The sequence below is a fragment of the Mytilus edulis genome, chromosome 4, assembly GCF_963676685.1.
Source record: "Mytilus edulis chromosome 4, xbMytEdul2.2, whole genome shotgun sequence".
Taxonomy (NCBI): domain Eukaryota; kingdom Metazoa; phylum Mollusca; class Bivalvia; order Mytilida; family Mytilidae; genus Mytilus; species Mytilus edulis.
Window position 1 is genome coordinate 84,016,804 of NC_092347.1, and position 21,207 is coordinate 84,038,010.

The 21,207-nt window shown below is 32.8% G+C and overlaps 2 protein-coding genes across 2 annotated transcripts; one reads left to right on the forward strand and one right to left on the reverse strand.

Moving 5' to 3' along the window:
• Positions 1-6,909: 6,909 nt before the first annotated feature.
• Positions 6,910-7,677, reverse strand: LOC139518553 (2-aminoethanethiol dioxygenase-like). Its single transcript, XM_071310044.1, has one exon. The coding sequence runs from the start codon at positions 7,659-7,661 to the stop codon at positions 6,927-6,929; it is 735 nt and encodes a 244-aa protein (XP_071166145.1). The 5' UTR covers positions 7,662-7,677; the 3' UTR covers positions 6,910-6,926.
• A 2,580-nt stretch (positions 7,678-10,257) lies between these two features.
• LOC139520816 (bridging integrator 3-like) lies at positions 10,258-20,015 on the forward strand. The gene is made up of 10 exons (XM_071313782.1): positions 10,258-10,396; positions 13,151-13,202; positions 13,648-13,688; positions 14,247-14,308; positions 14,854-14,990; positions 16,104-16,144; positions 16,476-16,536; positions 17,358-17,438; positions 18,264-18,398; positions 19,301-20,015. The coding sequence occupies exons 1-10, from the start codon at positions 10,389-10,391 to the stop codon at positions 19,424-19,426; spliced, it is 744 nt and encodes a 247-aa protein (XP_071169883.1). The 5' UTR covers positions 10,258-10,388; the 3' UTR covers positions 19,427-20,015.
• Positions 20,016-21,207: the final 1,192 nt, after the last annotated feature.

Sequence of the window (21,207 nt, forward strand, 5' to 3'; positions counted from 1 at the left end):
TCTGATGACAATTAATGTTTCAATCAGACCAAGGGACGATGAAATATAGGTGAAAGTGACAATGAGTGGGACACAAAGTCCTCTGATGAAGAACACTTGTCCGTAGAGACAAAAAAAGTGTTTGTTTGATCTCTTTGAGGATGATGCCTTGACAAAAAAGTCTGAAAAGAAAATGGGCATTGAAATTGACGAGGCACAAAAGCAAGTATTGTTAAATAGTTGGAGAGCTGAACATCCTAATTTAGTCTCTGTTTTTGCTGAAGAAAGCAAAGATGATTTTCCAGTACATGAAGATACTGAAAATTGTTTACTGGTTCCTACTATTGATGATTTGATAAGTAGATGTTTGATTAAAAAACATGGCAAGAAAGCTTCAGGTACAAAAGGTGGTAAATGTTTATTCAGTCAACCTAGTAAAATGATTGAAAAAATAGCTTACAGAGGTCAACAAGCTGCCTACATGGGTATTGTTATGCATATGTACATGCAACAAGGTTTGGGTGCGCTAATGCAAACTTTACAGTCAGACAACGTAGATTCTGATAAAGCAATACAACAGGTTAGAGATGTATTTGCCATGTCCACTAAAAGCTTAGATCAAGTGGGGCGTACAGGTACTTTTCATCACATTGTACGAAGGCAAGTAGCTATGACTGATACAGGTTTATATGAAATTGATGAGGCTAGAGACTTGTCTAATTTACCATTATCAGCAGATGGTGTGTTTGGATCTGACTTTGAAAAATTTCTCAAAACTCGTAAAGAGAAAAATAAAGCTCTGGACGACTTACTACCAGACATTAGTGTTAAAAAGTCCTATTTGGGTAAGAGAAAGACTGTGTCTTCTTCACTGCTTCAGAAGCCTCTGGTTCTAAGAAACCTGATGTGGTAAAGGACAAAACAGAGTCATCAGATCGTTCTGGTTATTCAAATAAGCCAAATTTTAATAGTAGACAGTTTGAGAAAAAAGTTGGGCATAGTGAGACTAAAAATGAAGTTCCACATTTTCGGATCTCTAAGTTTAAAAGAGGGGCTAGTAACAGTAGAGGAGGAAAAACCTCAGGACACTTTAGATGACAAGGTGAGAAAAGTGAAGTTTCCGAAGATACACATACCGGTCGGGGGCGGTTAACACATTTTTTACAAGAATAGGAGCAGATAACTCAGGATCAGTGGGTTTTGTCAATAATCAAAGACGGTTACAAACTGGAGTTTCTGCAAAAACCTCCTTTTCAGGGAATAAAAAAGACAGTAGTCAGTACAAAAAATTTGGATATTTTAAATTTAGAAATAAATTCTCTTTTGGAAAAAGGAGCTATAGAAAAAGTACCAGTCAAACAAAGAATGACAGGTTTTTACAGTACATTATTTCTAGTTCCAAAAAAGAATGGACAAATGAGACCGGTTATAAATTTGAAACCACTAAATCAGTATCTTCGGAAGCAACACTTCAAAATGGACACAATTTCAAAACTTAGTAAAACAAGGAGATTGGGCAATAAGTCTGGATTTAAAAGACGCTTATTTTCATATAAAAATATTCAAAAATCACAGGAAATACCTCAGATTTTCTGTTCAAGGTCAAGTTTAATAGTTCAAAGCCCTTTGTTTTGGCCCAACATCATCACCACGAGTTTTTACGAAGGTGGTGTCAGTAGTTGCTGCCCATTAAGAAAACAAAACATACGTCTAGCAGTATATCTAGACGATTGGATGTGTGTCAATCAGTTTCAACAAAAAGATGTAATAGATCGAGAAATAATGTTGAATCTCCTTGTTCGACTATAGGCTTTTTAATCAATCACGAAAAGTCCAGTTTAATACCAAATCAAACAATCACTTATTTGGGAGCGGTGTTCAAGTTCGATCAAGGTTTGGTATTACCAACTCAGGACAGGATACAGAGTATTTTTATCAGTACAAAAAGTAATGAATGGCATGGTTTTAAACAGCCAGACATTACATGGAAGTATTGGGGAAAATGGCATCTTGTCTAGAGTTGATTCCGAATGCCAGGTTATTTATGAGGCCTGTCCAATTACATTTACTTCGAAATTGGACCCCATCAAAACATGAAGAATCTAACAGCTCAGGGTCTTTGGACAGAGGAGCAAAAACTGTTACATATAAACAATCTAGAATTGGAAGCAGTTTTTCTGACTGAAGAAATTTCACAAATTTTTGAAAAACAAACTAGTTTTGATTCGGTCAGACAATGTTACGGTAGTCCAATACATAAACAAGCAAGGAGGGACTCGGTCACTTCAGCTATGTCAAAGGACTTGGGATTTATGGATGTTTGCCCTAGAAAGCAAAATTTATCTGAAAGCAGCACACATTGCGGGAGTAAACATTGTGTTAGCAGATCAATTGAGTCGGATAAAATTCAGGCAACAGAGTGGGAATTAGACCATTCAGTTGTGCATCAAATTTTTCAAAATTGGGGGCATCCAACAATCGATCTTTTTGCGACAAACGAAAACAAAAAAGTAGTTGTGTTTTGCTCATGGATGAATCACCCACAAGCATTAGCAGTGGATGCTCTATCCATAGAATGGAACAACATGTTTGCCTATGCATTTCCCCCCCCCCCCCCCCCCCCCCCCCCCTTGCACTAATTCCAAAAATTTTACAGCACATGCAAAAATTTCAGTGCGAGATAATACTGATAGCTCCACATTGGCCAAGACAACATTGGTATCCCCAGTTGTTACAACTACTAGTAGCTTGTCCTCTAAAACTTCCACTAGTAGAAAATCTGCTGGTTCAGGGCAAGAGAAAAGTGGCACATCCGAACCCAGAAGTGTTTCAGTTAACTGCATGGCTACTATCGACCAGCAGCTCAAAACAAAAGGTTTTTTTCTGAAAACGCTAGGAAACTATTGTCAGCATCTTGGCGGGCAGGTACTCAAAAGGATTACAAAGCTAAATTTAGAAAATACAATAGCTGGTGTTCTGAACGGGATATCGATCCCTATACAGCTTCTTTAGAAAATTGTGCAAATTTTTTAACACATTTATTTGACAAAGGTTTACAGTATAGGACAATTGCAGGTTACAGGTCTATGCTGTCTTCAGTATTATCTCCTATTGAAAAAATCCCTGTTGGTCAACACGCTTACATTATAAGATTACTGAAAGGGGTTTTTAATACGAGACCGCCTAAACGAAAACTTGTACCCGAGTGGGATTTACCTTTAGTCTTAGACTTACTAAAGAAAGAACCTTATGAACCAATGAAAAAAGCTAGTTTGAAATATATAACTTGGAAAACAATTTTTCTTATTGCAATTACTACTTTTAGAAGATGTGGGGATTTGCAATCTTTGAGAATTGGTGAAGGTTCAGTTAATGTTCAGAAAAAAGGGGTAACTTTTTTACGTCATGGTTTGTCAAAACAAGATAGAATTTCTCATCAAAGTCCAACTATTTTTGTTCCAGATTTTGAGAACAACAGATTATTAGATCCTAAGAGGGTTTTGACACATTATTTGAGGAATACAGAGGATTTAAGAGACAAGAATGGCAAAGATGAACTGAAATTGTTTTTAACTGTAAATAAACCACATAGACCAGTGTCTTCACAAACTATTTCAAGTTGGTTAGTTAAGGTGATTAAACATGCATATAAGAAACAGAAGAAAGATATAGATTCCTTCAGTGAAAGGACATTCTACTAGGTCAATTGGACCTTCCTGTGCTCTTTTCAAAGGAGCAAAAACGAAAGACATTTTAGATAGTGCAGATTGGAGTCAAACCAACACTTTTGTGAATTTTTACTTAAAAGATGTACAGGTGGATTTTTTAAACATTTGAATACTTTCCCGACGAGTTTGGTGGAGAGAATGTTTTAGTTTTGTGTGTAAATATTAACACTGGTATATTTTAACTGTATATAGAAAATACTTACAACATGAAGTTCAGTGTGGGAAACATTTTTATAAAAAATGCAGAAAAATATTTAAAACAATCATAAAACTTTAAAAACTACAAAAAGATGTTTGTACATATATATATATATAAAATGAACTGATGTGAAGAAGAGGAAAATTATTCCTAAAGATCTATAGAGGCAAACTTCTATTTACCCACATCCGGAAAGGGATTGCTTTGGAATCAGAGATCATCCTAATGGACATATGTCAGGTAGGTTTTTAATTTATGAAATTAAAATTCAAAAATTTGTAAACATGTTAAAATTTTATGAATAAATTATACCTACCTGACATATGTCAGACCACCCTACCTCCCCGTAAATGAGAAGTTTGATACGCGGTGTCTTTCAAGCGCCGAGTGAAAACTGATCTCGTTTACCTGGACCGGAAGTCATAACAGTACACTTGAGTACTAGTTTTTAACTTCCGGTGGGGAGCGAGTTAAATACCAACGAGAGAAAGAAATCCTAACGGACATATGTCAGGTAGGTATAATTTATTCATAAAATTTTAACTTGTTTACAAATTTTTGAATTTTTCTCTCAGATGGCCCTCTTAGCACAATTGGCAACATTTTCAGGGCATTCCTTGCGCCGAGGACTAAGCCACTTTTAGGACACTCTGAGCATAGATATAGCACTGTATGACTTGAGAACCAGTTAATACAGCTATATATTACACTGTATTTACGTTAGTTCTATCTTAAAATTTGATATTGATGAATGACTATTTATGTTACATGACCCAGAAGCACAACATGGATATATCATTGTATATTGAGGCGATGGAGAACATGTAACAAAAAATATGTTCCGGCGTGACATTTGTTCCGCTGGAACTAATTTCATAGGAAATATGTTCCGCCGGAACTTATATCACAGAAAATATGTTCCAGCACTGTAAAATTTGTTCCGGAACTAATTTTTTGACCAAATATGAAATAAGTTCCGGAACAAATATCATAGCTCCGTGAATTTTGTTCCAGTTAATATTAAAAGTTTTAAATAAGTTCCTGTAATATTAGTTTAAGACCAATATGTACATATTTCAAAGAAATCAATGAATAAGTTCTTCTCAAACCTATTTTCACTGAAATAAGTACCGTTGCAACATATTGCACAGTGAAACATTTTCTTGTTACACTTAAATTATAAAGCAAGCTAAACATGCTAAATGCTGTACTGAGTGTGCTGGCATGGGATACATGTGCAATTATTGTAGACATGACTGTAAAGTTCTACAGGATAAAGCGATGGTAATTTATCATAATTTGTATCTATGTTTTATGTCGTATTCCTCCTTGGTTCCTGTTAACTGTCATGGCCCTGTTTCTAGTCATACATGTACTTGTCATGGAACAGTTTCAAAAGAGTGTGTCTTTTGTTTCTTCATGTCTTTTGGAATCATTAATCAGTTATTTTGTCCTTTTCAAATTAGTTCATATGTTCATGTTCATCTTTGACTTTAATTTTTTCTGAAAGATTTTTCTTATCCTACTCTTTTCTGGCTCAAAGTGGGACTGTCATTTTGATATTTTTTACGTTTATAATTAAACATTTGCTATAGTCCACAAGATTCTTATTGGATGATTTACATTTTTCATTTCAGAATTATATTATCAATATATTATACTTATTTTTATAATGCACTTGAATGATAACTTTAAACTCATTGATGACAAATGTTCAGTATATAACATAACCTGTTTAACCAGTGGAACATATTTCACAGACTAGGAACTTATTTTACCAGGTGAGGAACAAATTTCACAAACCCAGAACTTATTTCACCAGGTAAGGAACAAATCTCATAAACCTGGAACCTATTTCACTAGGCAAGGAACAAATTTCACCAACCTGGTACTTATTACACCAGGTAAAGTGTGGAACTTATTTCATAGAGATGGAACAAATTATATTGAAATTATCTATGAAAAAAGTTCTCCCAGAACATATTTCCTGTGATAATAGTTCCACTGGAACTTTTTTCACAGGAACGAAATTTGGCTCACAAACACAGCTAGGATTAAATCTAAAATGGGTATAAAATGAAATTGATAATGAATTTTAAGATGGAGTGAAATGGGACACAGAAGTAAAAAGTTAACTGCCACAAGAAATTCTTGAGAAAGGGACAATTGTGGTTAGAAAGATCAGCCACAGCAACAGCTTTGAATGAACCTATCTATTCTTATTAAATAATGCTGAAGATCTAGAGTCTTCAGATTTTTTGAGATAGGAGCATGACACTCATCTTACATGGGCACAAATTAAATGTTTTTTTAAATGGTAGGTTATGTATTTCTTACATCCTACATAAACATGATAAACACCGAGTTCATGTGCAACCAGTTTGAGTCATAGCTCTCAAATTTACAATCATTATCTGTATTTATTTTTTAATTTCTGGGTGCCTTTGGGGATAATTTGATTTGATCAGGAGTTTATTAACAATTCCTGCTGTGGTCATGGTGGCCAAGTTTGCCAAACTATATGGGCTATCACTTTTGTGGGAAGGTCTCATTCTTTTTGGCTGATGGTCTTAAAAAAATTGTTTGGCTTTGCCTATTTTTCGATTTCAGAGAACCAGATGATTAAAGTTAATCATGTGTCATGGGGGTCTCATGGGGGTTCCAATCCGAATCCCGCTTATTGTTTTGTCAGATCTCGTATCCTGCTTACACTATGTACGTAAGCAATTCTCATTTTTTGTCATTTCCCGGGTCCCGCTAGACCTCATTTCCCATTTTCATGACACAATAATTTGACTTTCACGTGTCATGCTTACAAAAATCGGCAATCCCGCGTCACGCTTAGACCCCAACGAGACCCACTGTCATGGTACCATGGTTACTGTACAATTAGAAATGGTGGGATCATCCTGTATAGTCATGATAATTATCCAAATAAACTATTAATATAAATTACTAGACATATTTTATTTTAAATTAATATAAATTATATACATTGTAAAATGTGCATGGTATTTATATTAAACTATTTCTTTTAAAGCATCTACAATTGAAGGACCTTCATATTCTTCGGGATCACACCAGAAATCACTTGGCTGACTTATTGGTGTAAACCATATTAGGGGTTTTCCAAGGTGTTTGATTTCTTCATTTTGTCCTTTTATTTCTTCATAATACTGACATATTCGGGCACCAGTAGAATGATCATATGATGGTGCAAGTATGTCTAAAAATGCAACAGGTCCATTTACTGCTATAAGTTCGTGATAAGTCCCATGATCAGGTGTTACAACACAACAATTGTCTTCTGAACTGACGATGGATTCCTCCTCTAGAACCACCGGTTTAATTGAGTGTCTCAGGTAAGGTCTGATTTTACTGACAATGTTTTCAGGTGGGTTACCATTGAAATTTTGGGGATCACTGAACGATTTCATTTGTGCACTTCCATGAAGAACTTTACAAAATCCATACATCCCTGGGTGGTCGTGCAGTGGTATCTTACAACCATCGCGGATAATAAATATTGCCATTGTCATTACCGGGTCTTCGTAAATGTCAATATAAGATACTGGGGTCTCAGATTCTAATGAAATCTTCGCCATGTCAAAATTGACATCTTTGTCTTTGATGTTATTCATCATCGACGTGAGAAGTCCGACATTCTGACTACTTAACAGTACATCAGAATTGCCACATATCCGTGAAAATAAACGATAAGCAGTTTGTGCAACCTTCTGAATATTTGATACCATTTTGATCAGACAGACGCTTTTAATCTGATTAAACTGTAAATCAATAAACGGGTATAACCCTATCAAATTCCGGAATATGATGCGATATATATGTGAAGAAGTAATGATCTTTAATGAATAAAAAAATTTAAACACTTATTTTGAATTAACATGACTCTGAGATTACTATAACACATGTGTTATGGTAATCTCAGCATGACTAGATAAAAACTATATTGATTCTTGGTTCAAATGAACAAAATAACAAAAAGACAAATTCTCTTGAACTCAGTGTTGTCGGTCTTCAATGTGACTGGTATTACTTTATGATCTTATATTATGTCCCGGTGTTGTTCGAATTTTTCATGAAAACCAAAGCTATATAATATATTACATGTGTCTGATAAAATATTTAATCAAGATATAACTGATCTTTGATTTTTAAAATCATTATAATATCAGAGACATATCAGGAATATTTGTAAACTTTTTAATACATGTCTCTGCTAATTTGAAACGGCGATACCGTCATCATAATGAGAAAATAACATATTCAGATTTCCTTTAAAGCACATAGATTTACCGTACCAGTGCCATTTCGGTGGCAGACTGACCTGACCATTTCAATATCTGATAATTCCGACTTTTGCATACGTTACACTGAGTCAATCTGATGACATCCATTGGACTGAGCCATTGGAGCATTGAAAAAATACAGATCTTTCGGGCTCTTCCTCATAAAAACAGAATCCCTTTATTGAAAATGACACAAATAATATTTCTTATGGCGTTAACGTTTTACAACATAATAAGATAAGATTTCAAGGCAGGTAATGTTGTTTCTCTCACTGCCGAGTCATATCAGTGTGTGACATCTTTGACAATGGGATATTTGACTAAATGTCGAAAAAAAACCACGCATATATTCATGATATTGGCATACAAACTATTTTTCACCTATATACAGATAGTCAATTCAAAATATATGTAATCAGAGACATATAATACATGTCTCTGATGTAATGAAAAAAATATACCTTCATGTGCTACTTTTAGAAATAAAAGAGGACGAATCTGTAGGCATTTGCGGTTTCTTTTTAACATTTCTATCCTTTGGAAAGATCTAATACTTAACCTTTTTGTTTCAAAAGATATTAAGAACAATCGGATATTTGTAAAAGCATCTGGAATATCTTCTCTACATAAGTGTAACTTGAATTTATGCAACAATTCTATGATAATTATTCATGAGGGGGGATAGGACCTTTATCGGGACTCCAGGATCGGGTGTTTTTAAGCTCGGGATTTCGGGATTGACCCTTTCGGGATCCGGGAATCCTTTTTTTCGGATTTCGGGACGTCGGGATTTACTTTATTTAAATTCGGGACCTCGGGATTTCGTTTTTTTAAGTCCGGGATTTCGGGATCAGGACCCCTCCTATCCCCCCTCATTCATTTTTATCACATCAAGATTTTAGTCATAAAACGGCAATTTTTACTGTATATTTATAAAATTTAAAGAAGTTCATCGGTGATTTGCTCATAAAATTTGGCACAAATAATCTTCGTACATAATCAAGCCAAATGTCATTTTAAAAAGAGGAGTCAATTAACTCGTTTTCAGGTTAATTCAGTCTAAATGATAAAAAATCAGTCGACTGAAATGCATTTTTTCTCGATATGTAACCATTTACATGTACCGGTTTTAGCGGAATACCATAGAAACTATATATATACAATCTTTACAATATGCAGCACTTATTTTCACCCCTAGGTTTTTACATAGCGGGCACTTCGAGTAGGGACAGGACATTAACACCCCCCCCTTTTTTCCAATTCCAAGTTTACTATCCACAGCGGTCACTGATGTCTCTATATGGTAAAAAGTAAAGTCACAAACTTTGGCAAAACCGAACTCAGATGAAAATTCAAAACGGAAAGACACTGACTTAAATCAAATAGCAAAATCAAAAGCTTACTTTTACACATCAAACGAATGGATAACATATATCATATTCCTTACTTTGTACAGGCATTTTCTTTTGTAGAAAATAGAGTATTAAACTTTGTTTTATAGCTAGCTATAAACATCTCACTTGTATGACAGTCGATATATAATTTCATTATATTGACAACGATACAGTACAATAATACATTTTGTGCTAGACATATCATTTTCAGCAATAACAAAACGGAGCTGAGAGACAAACATGACAAATAACTGAGCTAACAATTATATATCAGGGCTGAGACTACTATTTATAACACATATCAGATCAGGGTGACAGTATTTGATCATTTTTATTTGTAGATCATATTTGACATTTACTTATGATTACTATTCATGATATTTGTAATTTATCGTTGTGTCCATGTGTCCGGACACAAAATGCATGTGTCAACTATATTTTGCTGAGATATTTTGCACCGGAACTTTGCCACTAATGATCACCTGCTTTATTTTTTTATTTTACTCTTTAGAGATCATATGAGCGTTTACTTTGCACCAGGTAAAGGAAACATCCTTCTCTCGTAAGTTTGGTCATTCGGATTATGTTCAGTCGTTGATGTAGATTATAATTCTATGATAAAACCCTGAGAAACTCCGATGAACTTACTTCTTTTCATAAAAACCTGTAATACGTCCCCTGCATGTTAACTACCCAATCTGTTGTTATTTTGAAATTTTTACATACTATTAGAAATAAAGTTGCAAACTGACGATTCAAGATATATAATGAGAAAACAATGAGCTGGTAAGTTAGTTATTATCCAAATATAAAATATAATGTCTACAATGAATAGAAAGTCATCAAACACTGTCCCAGCCATAACTTTGAAAGTGGTCTATTATGACATCAGATCTTGCAAGGCCATTTTGAAAGGCGTCCCAGATTATTTTTTTTTAAAATAGCCTTGCAAGACGTCATAAAAAGAATAAATATTTGGACTCTCTTATGCAAAATATTATTTTGGGTCTTGGGCCGTCTACATAATTTGTCTTAAATTATCTTCCATGTTCCCTAAACTGGTTTGGCACTTTGCAGATACGGTGCAGTCCGGTGTATCCGCGCACCTAAGACTTATGACTTCACTTCATTCAACTGATAAAACCAATAATTGGATAATTTTGTGTGAACACATTCATAATATACTTTTATTTCATAAAATCTTCTGTTTGTATGGTTTCATCCTCTGGATTTTGTGTAATGTGTGTCCAAAATTAGGGAAGCCCCTGTTCTGAGAGTTCCTCCAATGTCCGGTAATTTCGCGCATGCCTTCCAAAAATAGCTTATTTGGAATAAAGGAAAGATTTTATATTACGAAATATAGCTCAGTTTGTACCAAACACACTTCCAAGGATGCAGAGCAAAAATTATTTCAATCTAATATTAATTTGACGTAAATAAAACTAATTTTATCTGATGATGTAATTTTTTTAATGGAAATTGGCCAAATATGGTAAATCACGGGATTTCAATTATTAATTAATTCTTGAACTTATCAATTTTATTCTTTTTTATCCCTTCGGAAGGATAAAACAATAACAACAACGATTTTGTATGTGTTACTGTGTTGATATGACGAAATCAGCTAATGCGCGATAACAGGGGCCGCGCGGACACCGGGGACTCCACTGTAGTTGTATTATTTAAATAATAATATATATTACTGATATAGGCTAATTAGATCCCAAAGTGACGGAAACATACTTCAGGCGGATCTTGATGCAGTAGCAAAATGGGAACAGGGCTAGTGGATGGCTTTTCATCATGACAAATGCACAGCCCTACATGTGTCTTTCACACAGAAAAACAACCAACTAAACATACTTACAACCTTTGCAATCACACATTTACATTACATTGTAGTCTCTATGATCTGCATATATAATTGATAGTGATACCTTGTAATTTGGTATTACACTTTAAGAACATCTAAAATAGGACTAATCTAATCATCAATGATATAACATCTAAAAGTAACAAAACTCTTGGCCTCCTACAACTAAACATCAAACCATCATATCAATAGTAATGCAAACCATGCAAGTAAATGTACTTATCCACCCTAAACTTGGACCCTGATCATGCTGATAAAGCAGAATCAATATATATCAAAGATCGAATGTAAAATGGAGCTACTTAGTATGTCTTTAATAGTAACCAATAGACCACTTTCGAGTTCATCCGTCACCGGAAAAAACTCGTCAATTACACACGCTTTTATCACCGTCATTTGTGCGTTTTGGGGCGTCGTCACTTCCCTTCCAATGTTGAGCGAGTGGTTGGAAAACTATAATTCTATATTATACGAATTATTCGGCAAATTGAATTCTCAAAATTGACAATCAACACTGCTGTCATTAGGGAATTGTCAGTAAGTACCTACAGATCAACCATTATTTCTAGTTTATCCTGCACAAAGACGATCACTAAGACGCTTGATGAACGTAAATAGTGCAGGGATACAGGCGACCCCCTCTATCTGGTAAATGACGTCATAAAGGCGTGCATAATTGACGAGTTTTTGCCGGTGACGGATGAACTCGAAAGTGATCTATTTGTATGAGTACATGTAACTCTGACATGCTAAACACACTAAATTTGTACCCATTGTAATTATAAATAAGATCTCACTTCATCTGGTCAAAATACCATCAAGCACCATTCTTATATCTGCAGATCCAAGAACCAGAAAATTCTAACAACTCGCCTTTCATTTCTTTATCATGTTTATACATGTTATACATATACATCTAAAGCCAATACATACTGGATTACAGGCACTTTTTTTCTGTTTTTAATCATGTTAATAGAACACATGAACAATTTCTATTTGTTTAGTCTCTCACAACAAATCATACAATAATGTCAGACCTATATCATGTACAGTATATTGGTTTACTTTTACAAATTGTGACTTGGATGGAGAATGAGAGTTGTGTCATTGGCACTCATACCACATTTTCTTATACATTGTATCTATTCATAAGAATGCATGTTACATTTTTGTACCAAAAATTCAAAAGCTTAAAGAATTTCAAAATAATTTTATTTCCTTCTTTAGATCAGAATTTTTCTGAGATATAAATGGTTTATATTGTGCAAAACATTGTTGTGGAAAACATCTTAAAGATATATAGTTTCTCATCATTATGAAATACTTCAAAGATAAAAGGCTTATAATATATGTAATAAAATCCAAGTACATGTATCTCAATTTTTTTGCATGATAAATTGTAATGTATCTCATATGTACATGTATCTATGAAGCTAAAATGGATATTACTTTACAGTAAATTTAGTAAAACTAGTAATTTCATATATTTATGTTTCCTTCCAACATTTTTGGTGTACAATCAAAGATCCATGTTGGAGCAAACTAGAACTAATGGAAAATATTACAGAATTTTGTTTTAGAATTAAATTCAACAGAATATCATCAAGTAACTAAATCAAAAAGTATTTCATCAAGTTGATAAATTCATTATGTTGACTACTTTTTAGGAATCCATTCAGCCGACATACAGCTCCAAAAAAGAGTGTGATATCTAGAACTGTAAGTTGATTTTTGTTTAAAATTTCAAAGTAAAGTTCTTGTTTACTGTACCATGTTTACATAATACTTGTATATATTCTTCCACATAATGACCGTTTTAATTATTTATGAATTTCTTAACATTTTACTTATGAACTTCAAATCCAATATTCTTGATATTGTTGTAAACATGCTACACTGTGTGATAAGTTTTAGCTTATCACTGCTCATTACTTATCGACTTCCTGTTTACAGAATACTTATAGATAGCTGAAAGGGCTATTATTAATGCATGTAATGAGTATAAATAGAGGCATTTATTAGTAGAAAGTTAACTTTTTTAGCCACAGGTTTAATCCAGCTACTCCTCTTAGTTTAACCTCTAGCTCAATTGTTTATTTTAAAATTGAAATTTGAGAAACATTTCTATTGTTATTTTCATCTATTTTATTTATCTTTATTATAGGAAGAAAGAGAACTTGTTAAAGAAATAAAAAAGCTAGATCAGTAAGTCTGAAAATTATCTTGTCTCAATGCAATTATATCATATAGAAAAAATGAAATAAGCATGATGTACATGTTATTCTAGTTACTGTTGTTAAAATATAAGATCTGAAACTATTTTAGAAAAAAAAATGAATGTTTTTCTCAAGTACATAATATGAATATATATATATATAATTAATGTAACAATAAGGATCTAATAGGCATGTAGTAATCTGTATTTTGGTCAGTTAGTCCATTAATTGGTCTAGATCTGTGTGATGACTGAACTAACTTTTTAGTCTTTTGTCCAACTTTGTATTTAACATAAACAGGATAAAGGAAAATACAGGAATTTATTCTGCACGAATATTTCCTAAATTATATATAATAATTCATAAAGAAATCTATATTATCATGTCTATCATTACTGTAATAATATATATCTAATGGAATAGATATTTGAAGCTGTAAACAGCAAGTGGAAGCAAGTGACATTTTCTTACACAGCATTCATATTTAGGTTATTACTGGCCCAAAGTAATCATTGCTATCATCATAGAAAGTTTTTATTTTTTGTAGACATGGTGAGACCAGTAAAAAGTTACAAAAAGATGCCAAACGATGGGTTGAAGCAAACAATGGTAATAATTATTTTGGTATAGTCAAATAAAGAGCAGTTGTTCATGACATGTCTTATAAAATAAGAAGATATGGTATTATTTCCAATGAGACACTAACCAACAGAGTCCAAATAATGTTGCTTTGAGGAACTCCAGGTCATCATATGGCCTTCAACCATGAGTAAAACTCATACCTTATAATCCGCTATAAAAGGTCCTTACATTTACAAAATGTGAAACATTTAAAAAAAAAATGACCTGATTTGGTACATAACAAGAAATTAAAACCAATATAACAGGTTGCAACCAATGACTACTGAATTACAGGCTTCTAACATGGCATAGGCACATACACATGTATAGAATGTGGTACAAACTGTAAAAATCTGATGAAAATGGCTTGACACTGACAAATTTTATGCTCTTATTGATTCTTTCCTTGTATACATTGTATAGGTATAGCATTGAAGGCTATGAATCCAAAAGAAATAATGTATGGAAGTGATGAATGCTGCATGATGTATTTTACTATTTATAATAGCATAATGGTTGTGAAACTGTTTCAGCTGTTGCAGGGAGTGAACACAAAATAACTCAAGATCTACTGTCATGTCAACTCTGTCAGTCTGAACCAGAGTTCTATAAACAGATAGAGGAATGGAACAAAACAGTAGAAAAACAAGCTCAATCTACAAGAGAGTTGGTTAGTGTTTAAATGCATTATCTGCCTCTAATTGGCACATTCGAAAAATCTAGTTTGAATAATTGCATTTAACCAGGAACACTCTTAATCATATTTCTTTTGACTAGTTATTGGTATTTAAGGTCTTTAACATGTTTAAGGAATACTGAATTAACATAATTTCATTTTGGTCAATTTCAATCTTGGAGAAATAGGCTCAATGTTGAAAGAGTATAGATCACTTCATATATTTAAAACTTATCCAGGCTAGGATTTGGCATAAAACGTCTTAGTAATTTGCAAGCAAACAATAAAAATATATGATCAATCAGGCCACAATTAAAAATATTTTGGCTTGCCCAAACCCTACCCAAAGGAGACAGTGGGTAGGTACATGTAGGTAGGCATTTTCTTTTTTTTTTCAAAAAGAGAAATTGAAGTATTGGGTGTTTATTAGTCTTCATGCCTATCTGATTAAAAAAAAACTTCTTCAAATCAGGACAATAAAAGAATTTGAGAAGGCAGCTTTTTTCTGGGTAGGTAGCGTTTGGGCAAACAAACCTATTCTTTTTTATGGCCTCAGTTTATAGTAACTTACAATGGGTGTTCTTAATACTTACACAAGACATATAAACTTAAATTGTTCAATGTGTATGTATGATTGATTGGCTGCTGATGACTAAACTTCCACTGGAAAATATTTCATGTATTACCATGATGAGAACAAATTTTAAAACAGTTAATACAAGGTTAGACTGCAAGTGGGAATTTGTGGGCTTAGACTACCATTGGAAAGTTATGTTGGAGAGAGGTAGAAATTGTGCCTTACAACAAGCCACATACAGACCACTCTTAGACCACTCTTAGTTGTTGCAGGGTTCTTTAAGGTACATAGTGTTGCACTCTTCCTACACAGGCATTAGATTAATAGTCTTGATTCTGACATTGCAGTCTATGTGTTTGTAGTTAAAAAGCTGATTTAGATTAATTGTGTTGAGATGTGTTCAGGTGAAATTCATAATGAGAAGACTATTACTGGTAAAATTAGATCCACTACATAATATAATAATAAAATTTGGTTTGGCTATAACAAAATATTTTTAATTTCTCATGACTGTGCACATTTCTTTCCAGAATGGAACAGTACAGAAAACAGTTATTGAGCCAGTGAAAAAGTATGATAAATTATGCATTTCATAGAAAATTTATTGCTTATTCAATTGTACAGTAGGTTGATACATGTGAAATCTAATATTTCTCACTGCAAAACATTTATTTTGATGCTTGTCAGATAAATTATTTATGTTTTTTGATAATATAATTGGCTAACCCCCTCTCAGTATAAAGAAAACATTATGTGTACTAATGTTCAAGTACCAGATTTACAAGGCCTGTATAGGCAGTCAATGTCGTTAATCTACACAATTAATGTCTTTGGAATTATCTACTATAAAAGTAAGTAGGTTTATGCTTAAACTTCACTTTGTAACAAACATTTTTTTTTAGGTTAAATGGGGTGTACCCAAGTATTGACACTGCAATAAAGAAAAGGGAACAAAGTTTACAGGTAAAAACATTATATAAGCCTAGATTAAAACATTATTTTAGGTATTGCTCCCAGGTGAAAAAATATATGAAATTACAAATATTTATAAATACATCTTTATTCAAAGATGTAATATGATGGGATCCTTTACAAAATATTGACTCAACACAGTGATGGCATGGTCTCCAAAAAAAAAATTGGTAAATTTAATTTTAGAAGCAAAAAAAACATTAAAACTAATATTTAAAGAGATCTTAATACATGTAATATAATGTTGAATGTTGAATATTGTATACTTGTTGACTGGGTATGAGTTGAATAGTATGTTTATTTTTCCCTGAGGTGCAACTATTGCCCTGAGGCGTAGCCAAGGGCAATAGTTGTATCCAACAGGACAATAAACCTACTATTCCACGAATATACAGTCAGCGAGTGTTTTATTATACCGAAAGAGACAACAGACAATAAATTTCAGGACCAAACCACCTATCGTAATATAAAAAGCAGAAAAACACCATACTGTTTCACGTTCATAAATATTCTGAATTCTTAGGCTACGTGCCGCACTGACGTGAATCCTAGATACAATAGAAAAAACTTGACGGTGTAAATCCAGCGTTATTCTCAACATTATCCAATCCCGTAACTGCATTTGAAATTCCTCAACATATAATGATGCTTGCGATTAAAATAGTTTCAGCAATGTCCAATAGTTGGAAACTATTGACATGTCCAATAGTTCAACGCTCGATATTTTAAAAATAGTGAAAATATTGTGTACTTATTTTATATGGAAAATATTAACTGAGGTATAATAAAAGTAGTTCTTCTGTTTATTTCAGGAATATATGAAAAGTCAAGCCAAACTAGAGAAATATCAGGAGAGAGAGAGAACAGGACAGAATATAGTTAAATTGGAAACTGTAAGTGTACTTAGACATATTCATATATCAAGTCAAGATTAAAAAAAGTACATTCAAAAAGGAAAAATAATACTATTTTCCTTAAATTTGTCAGTTTTGTTTTTCACATCATTTCCAGGAGTACACATTATTTTGATGTCTGGAAATCATACATTTACTGATATATTATCATCATGAACATATGATATTTCAATTTCAGTAGACAAGGAACATGCAGTTATGTGGAATAGACACCAAGTATGCCTTGAACAGATTTGACTAAAATAGAATAATACATGAAATATTTTGGATAGGGTCAATATCGAAAAGGCCTAAACATGATAACAAAATAAATGTCAACTCTGTTATGTGTAGGTAGATGAAACTCATAGAAAGTTATAATAATAAATGAGGCATACTTATATATATAAAAGTAATCAAAATACAATTATATCATGTTATTGGTTCATGTATATGATGTTGTCATCTATTCATCAAAAGACTTTGAATTAGTTATTTTCTACTTCTCCCCTAATCACACTGCATTAAAGAGTAAGAGAAAAGACTGGTCTGCTAGGAGTCAGAATAATGTGTCGGGGTCAGGTGATATATTTTCCTTGAATTGTTACCTTGTGAACTAGCATGTTTAAAATTCAACTCAGCGTGTCAGTCTAATACAAAGCAGTGTTAATATTAATATTTCATTTACATGTTCTGGTCCTTATTATTCATATTAATTTACCAAAGGACGATAAGCAGCCATCCATCATTATCATCTATTCATTGGCACCTTTGATTTCATAGATAATACACAACATTTGTTCTAAATGTTCTATTATATTCCAGAGTAAGAAGTCATTAATATCAGCTAAAGAAGATTTTACAAGTCAAAATAATGCCTTAAAGGAAGATATACCCAAGTTTATAGACATGAGAACGGACTATATACAGCCTTCTCTTGAATCCTTGATTAAATCACAGGTATATTTTACTTTACCACTCATACTGCAACATAGTGAAGATGGTTATAAAATGATCTTTGTTTCCAATAGGGAGACTAGGTGGCCAACTGGCTTAAGTAGTTCAACCCTGCATGTGGCAGGTGCATTCAACTCAAATCTTGATTGTTAGTTTTCCAGTCAAAGGACAGTCATTCTCTCTGGGCAATCTGGTTTCCTTCACCAACAAAAACTGACTGCCATGATATAGCCTATAGTGGGTAAAGTGGTGTTGAACACAGATGATCAACTAATCATTTATTCACACATATTATTTTTAATGCATTTTGAAGCACAATTAAATAAAAATGTTTATGTTTTTTTTTAATTATTTGGGGATGAGGCAATGAATTTGTTTGCTCATATCAAATTGTATTTTGTTTCTTTTATATACATTGTACAATCAGTACTGATTAATATATGGATTTATTTTTATATAACATGCAGAAAACCTTGTTACAACTTTCCTTATTTCAGATGAAGACTATTTAAGGTTAACTATATTGCTTTATCATTGCCAATAAAATAGACTATCTGAAGGCAAGCAAATGTTCTGCAAAAGACTCTTTCTAAAGTAATTCTTGGTCTTAGATTAAATTCCTAAGTGATCAATGAAAAACAGATTTAAATGCTTGCAATGTAAGAATTATAAAGTCACCTTAGCAAGATTGACACCATGCCTCATCGTCATTGTATTTTACAGTGTGCAGTGAACTGAATAATCTGGTTTCAAATCATGACCTTATCCAAATCCTTGCCTGATAATTACCCTTTTAGGTGACGACTGGGAAATAAGACCATTTCCAAACCTTTGCCTAAGACTGTGATTTAATTAGTTTCTTAACATTTGACAATTTATTTTTTTTACAAAATTTTTGTTTGAAGGTTGCCTTGAATGCGGAATCTGTCAGATTGTACACAGAACTATCGGAACATATGGGAAGCAAGGAGGATACTTCCATACACCAGACATTAACAGAGATAAAAGCACTGTCAATAACAGTGGACTGATATGTCTCATTCAATGTTTTTTTTCTCATGTAGATAATTTCACTGGATTGGAATGTATAAGTTGGATGATGATTTCTTTAGTGCAGAATAATTTTCAGCGTTACTGATTTTTTTATAAGCTTTTTAAAGCTAATTACTGTATACATGTATGTTTCTGATTCTTCAGTTTATTAAAAAAAAAAATAACAGTAAATTTGCACCACCAACCAGTAATTATAAGGCCTAAAAGTAGATTTTTTTTTTATTATAATGGTGAAAATTTGGACCAAACAGGTAATTGTAACTGGAACTGTAGACGCATATTTTTTTTAGAAACAGAAAAATATATGATTTATTCTCTGCAACATTTCCCTTTCAATCTGACTTTTTTTCAATGAAATACCTTACCAGTATTTGTGTTGCCACCTTTTTTTTTAGTTCATAAATTTTCCTGTTTCCAAGTAATAAAGTTATGTGTGTGTTTATATATTTATGAGTGTTTGTATGATAAGATTCTCATTCTATGTCTTCCATAACTGTGCAATATATTGATTGTTATATGATCATGACTGAAATGTTTTAAATAAATAAATATTTTGATATCTTTGTATGCAATAGTTGTTGATTTGTAAATATATATAAATAGTATTAGAAAACTACAGGAACACCAAAACAGATGGCCATCCAAGTTGAAAAATTGGTGCCACCTTTTTGAGGCACGTAAATGGGACAGTACAAAGAAACCCACATTTAGGATTATCGCCGGAAAATCAGCAGTGACCTACCCAGAAAAGAAAGATAAAACATCAGAAATTTTAGAAAATGATCTATACCTATCGGATTCAAATAGTACAATTAATTCTCAAATTCAAACCACTCCAATAGACTGGAATGAATATCGTACCAATAGTTACGGCTAATTAACAGAAAAGAAATCCTACCACCAACAGACGTACCATCATTATGAAAGCTGGGATCAGTACACAACAAACAATTATAATTATTTAGACACATCTTCAAAGAAAAGCCAGACCTCCATGATAGACTTAACTAAAGATGAAAGCATAATCGACCTATGCACCAGTGACACCACCGTATGCTAACCATATACAGAACATTTTTAATATCAATCTATTTATAACTTGAACACTTCGTTTTTAAATCTATTTTCAATCATTCTATTTTTATTTGTACAATAATAACCACCATTATGTTACTAATACCTACCATTGTTAATTATAACGTCACTTTATATGCACCACTTTGAATACCTCAGGCAGAATGAATTGTTACAATTTTTCGACAGGTCTGTGTGCCGCACAGGATTTATTTTCTTCACTTGATCTGTGCACTGCACAGGATTTATAATCCTTACTTGGTATGTGTGGTGCAAAGGATTTATATTTATCAATAGGTTTGTGTGCTACATGGGATTTTTTTCCATGATTTGATATTTAATTGGTTGTCTATTGTTTCCATGGTAACAAGCTCTGACATGTAAATATCCATGAAATCCATGATTTAGTTAAATTCCAAATTAAATAATTACCCCAAATTTAATTAATACAGTGTTTGTATATAAATTGTCCTGAAGACGCCTGCCTGGTACGTGAAACATGTAGACCTTAGATAATAAAATTGCAGACCAATTTAAATGTTGTTGTCAATTTAGAATATTATTTAAGTATTGCATTCTCTTGCATGATTTGACAACCCGACATACCAAGGTATTCACTTCAGGGACTCTTCCAAAAAGATTTCAAAGGCGTTGGTTCACCACACAGAGTTTAATATATAAATAG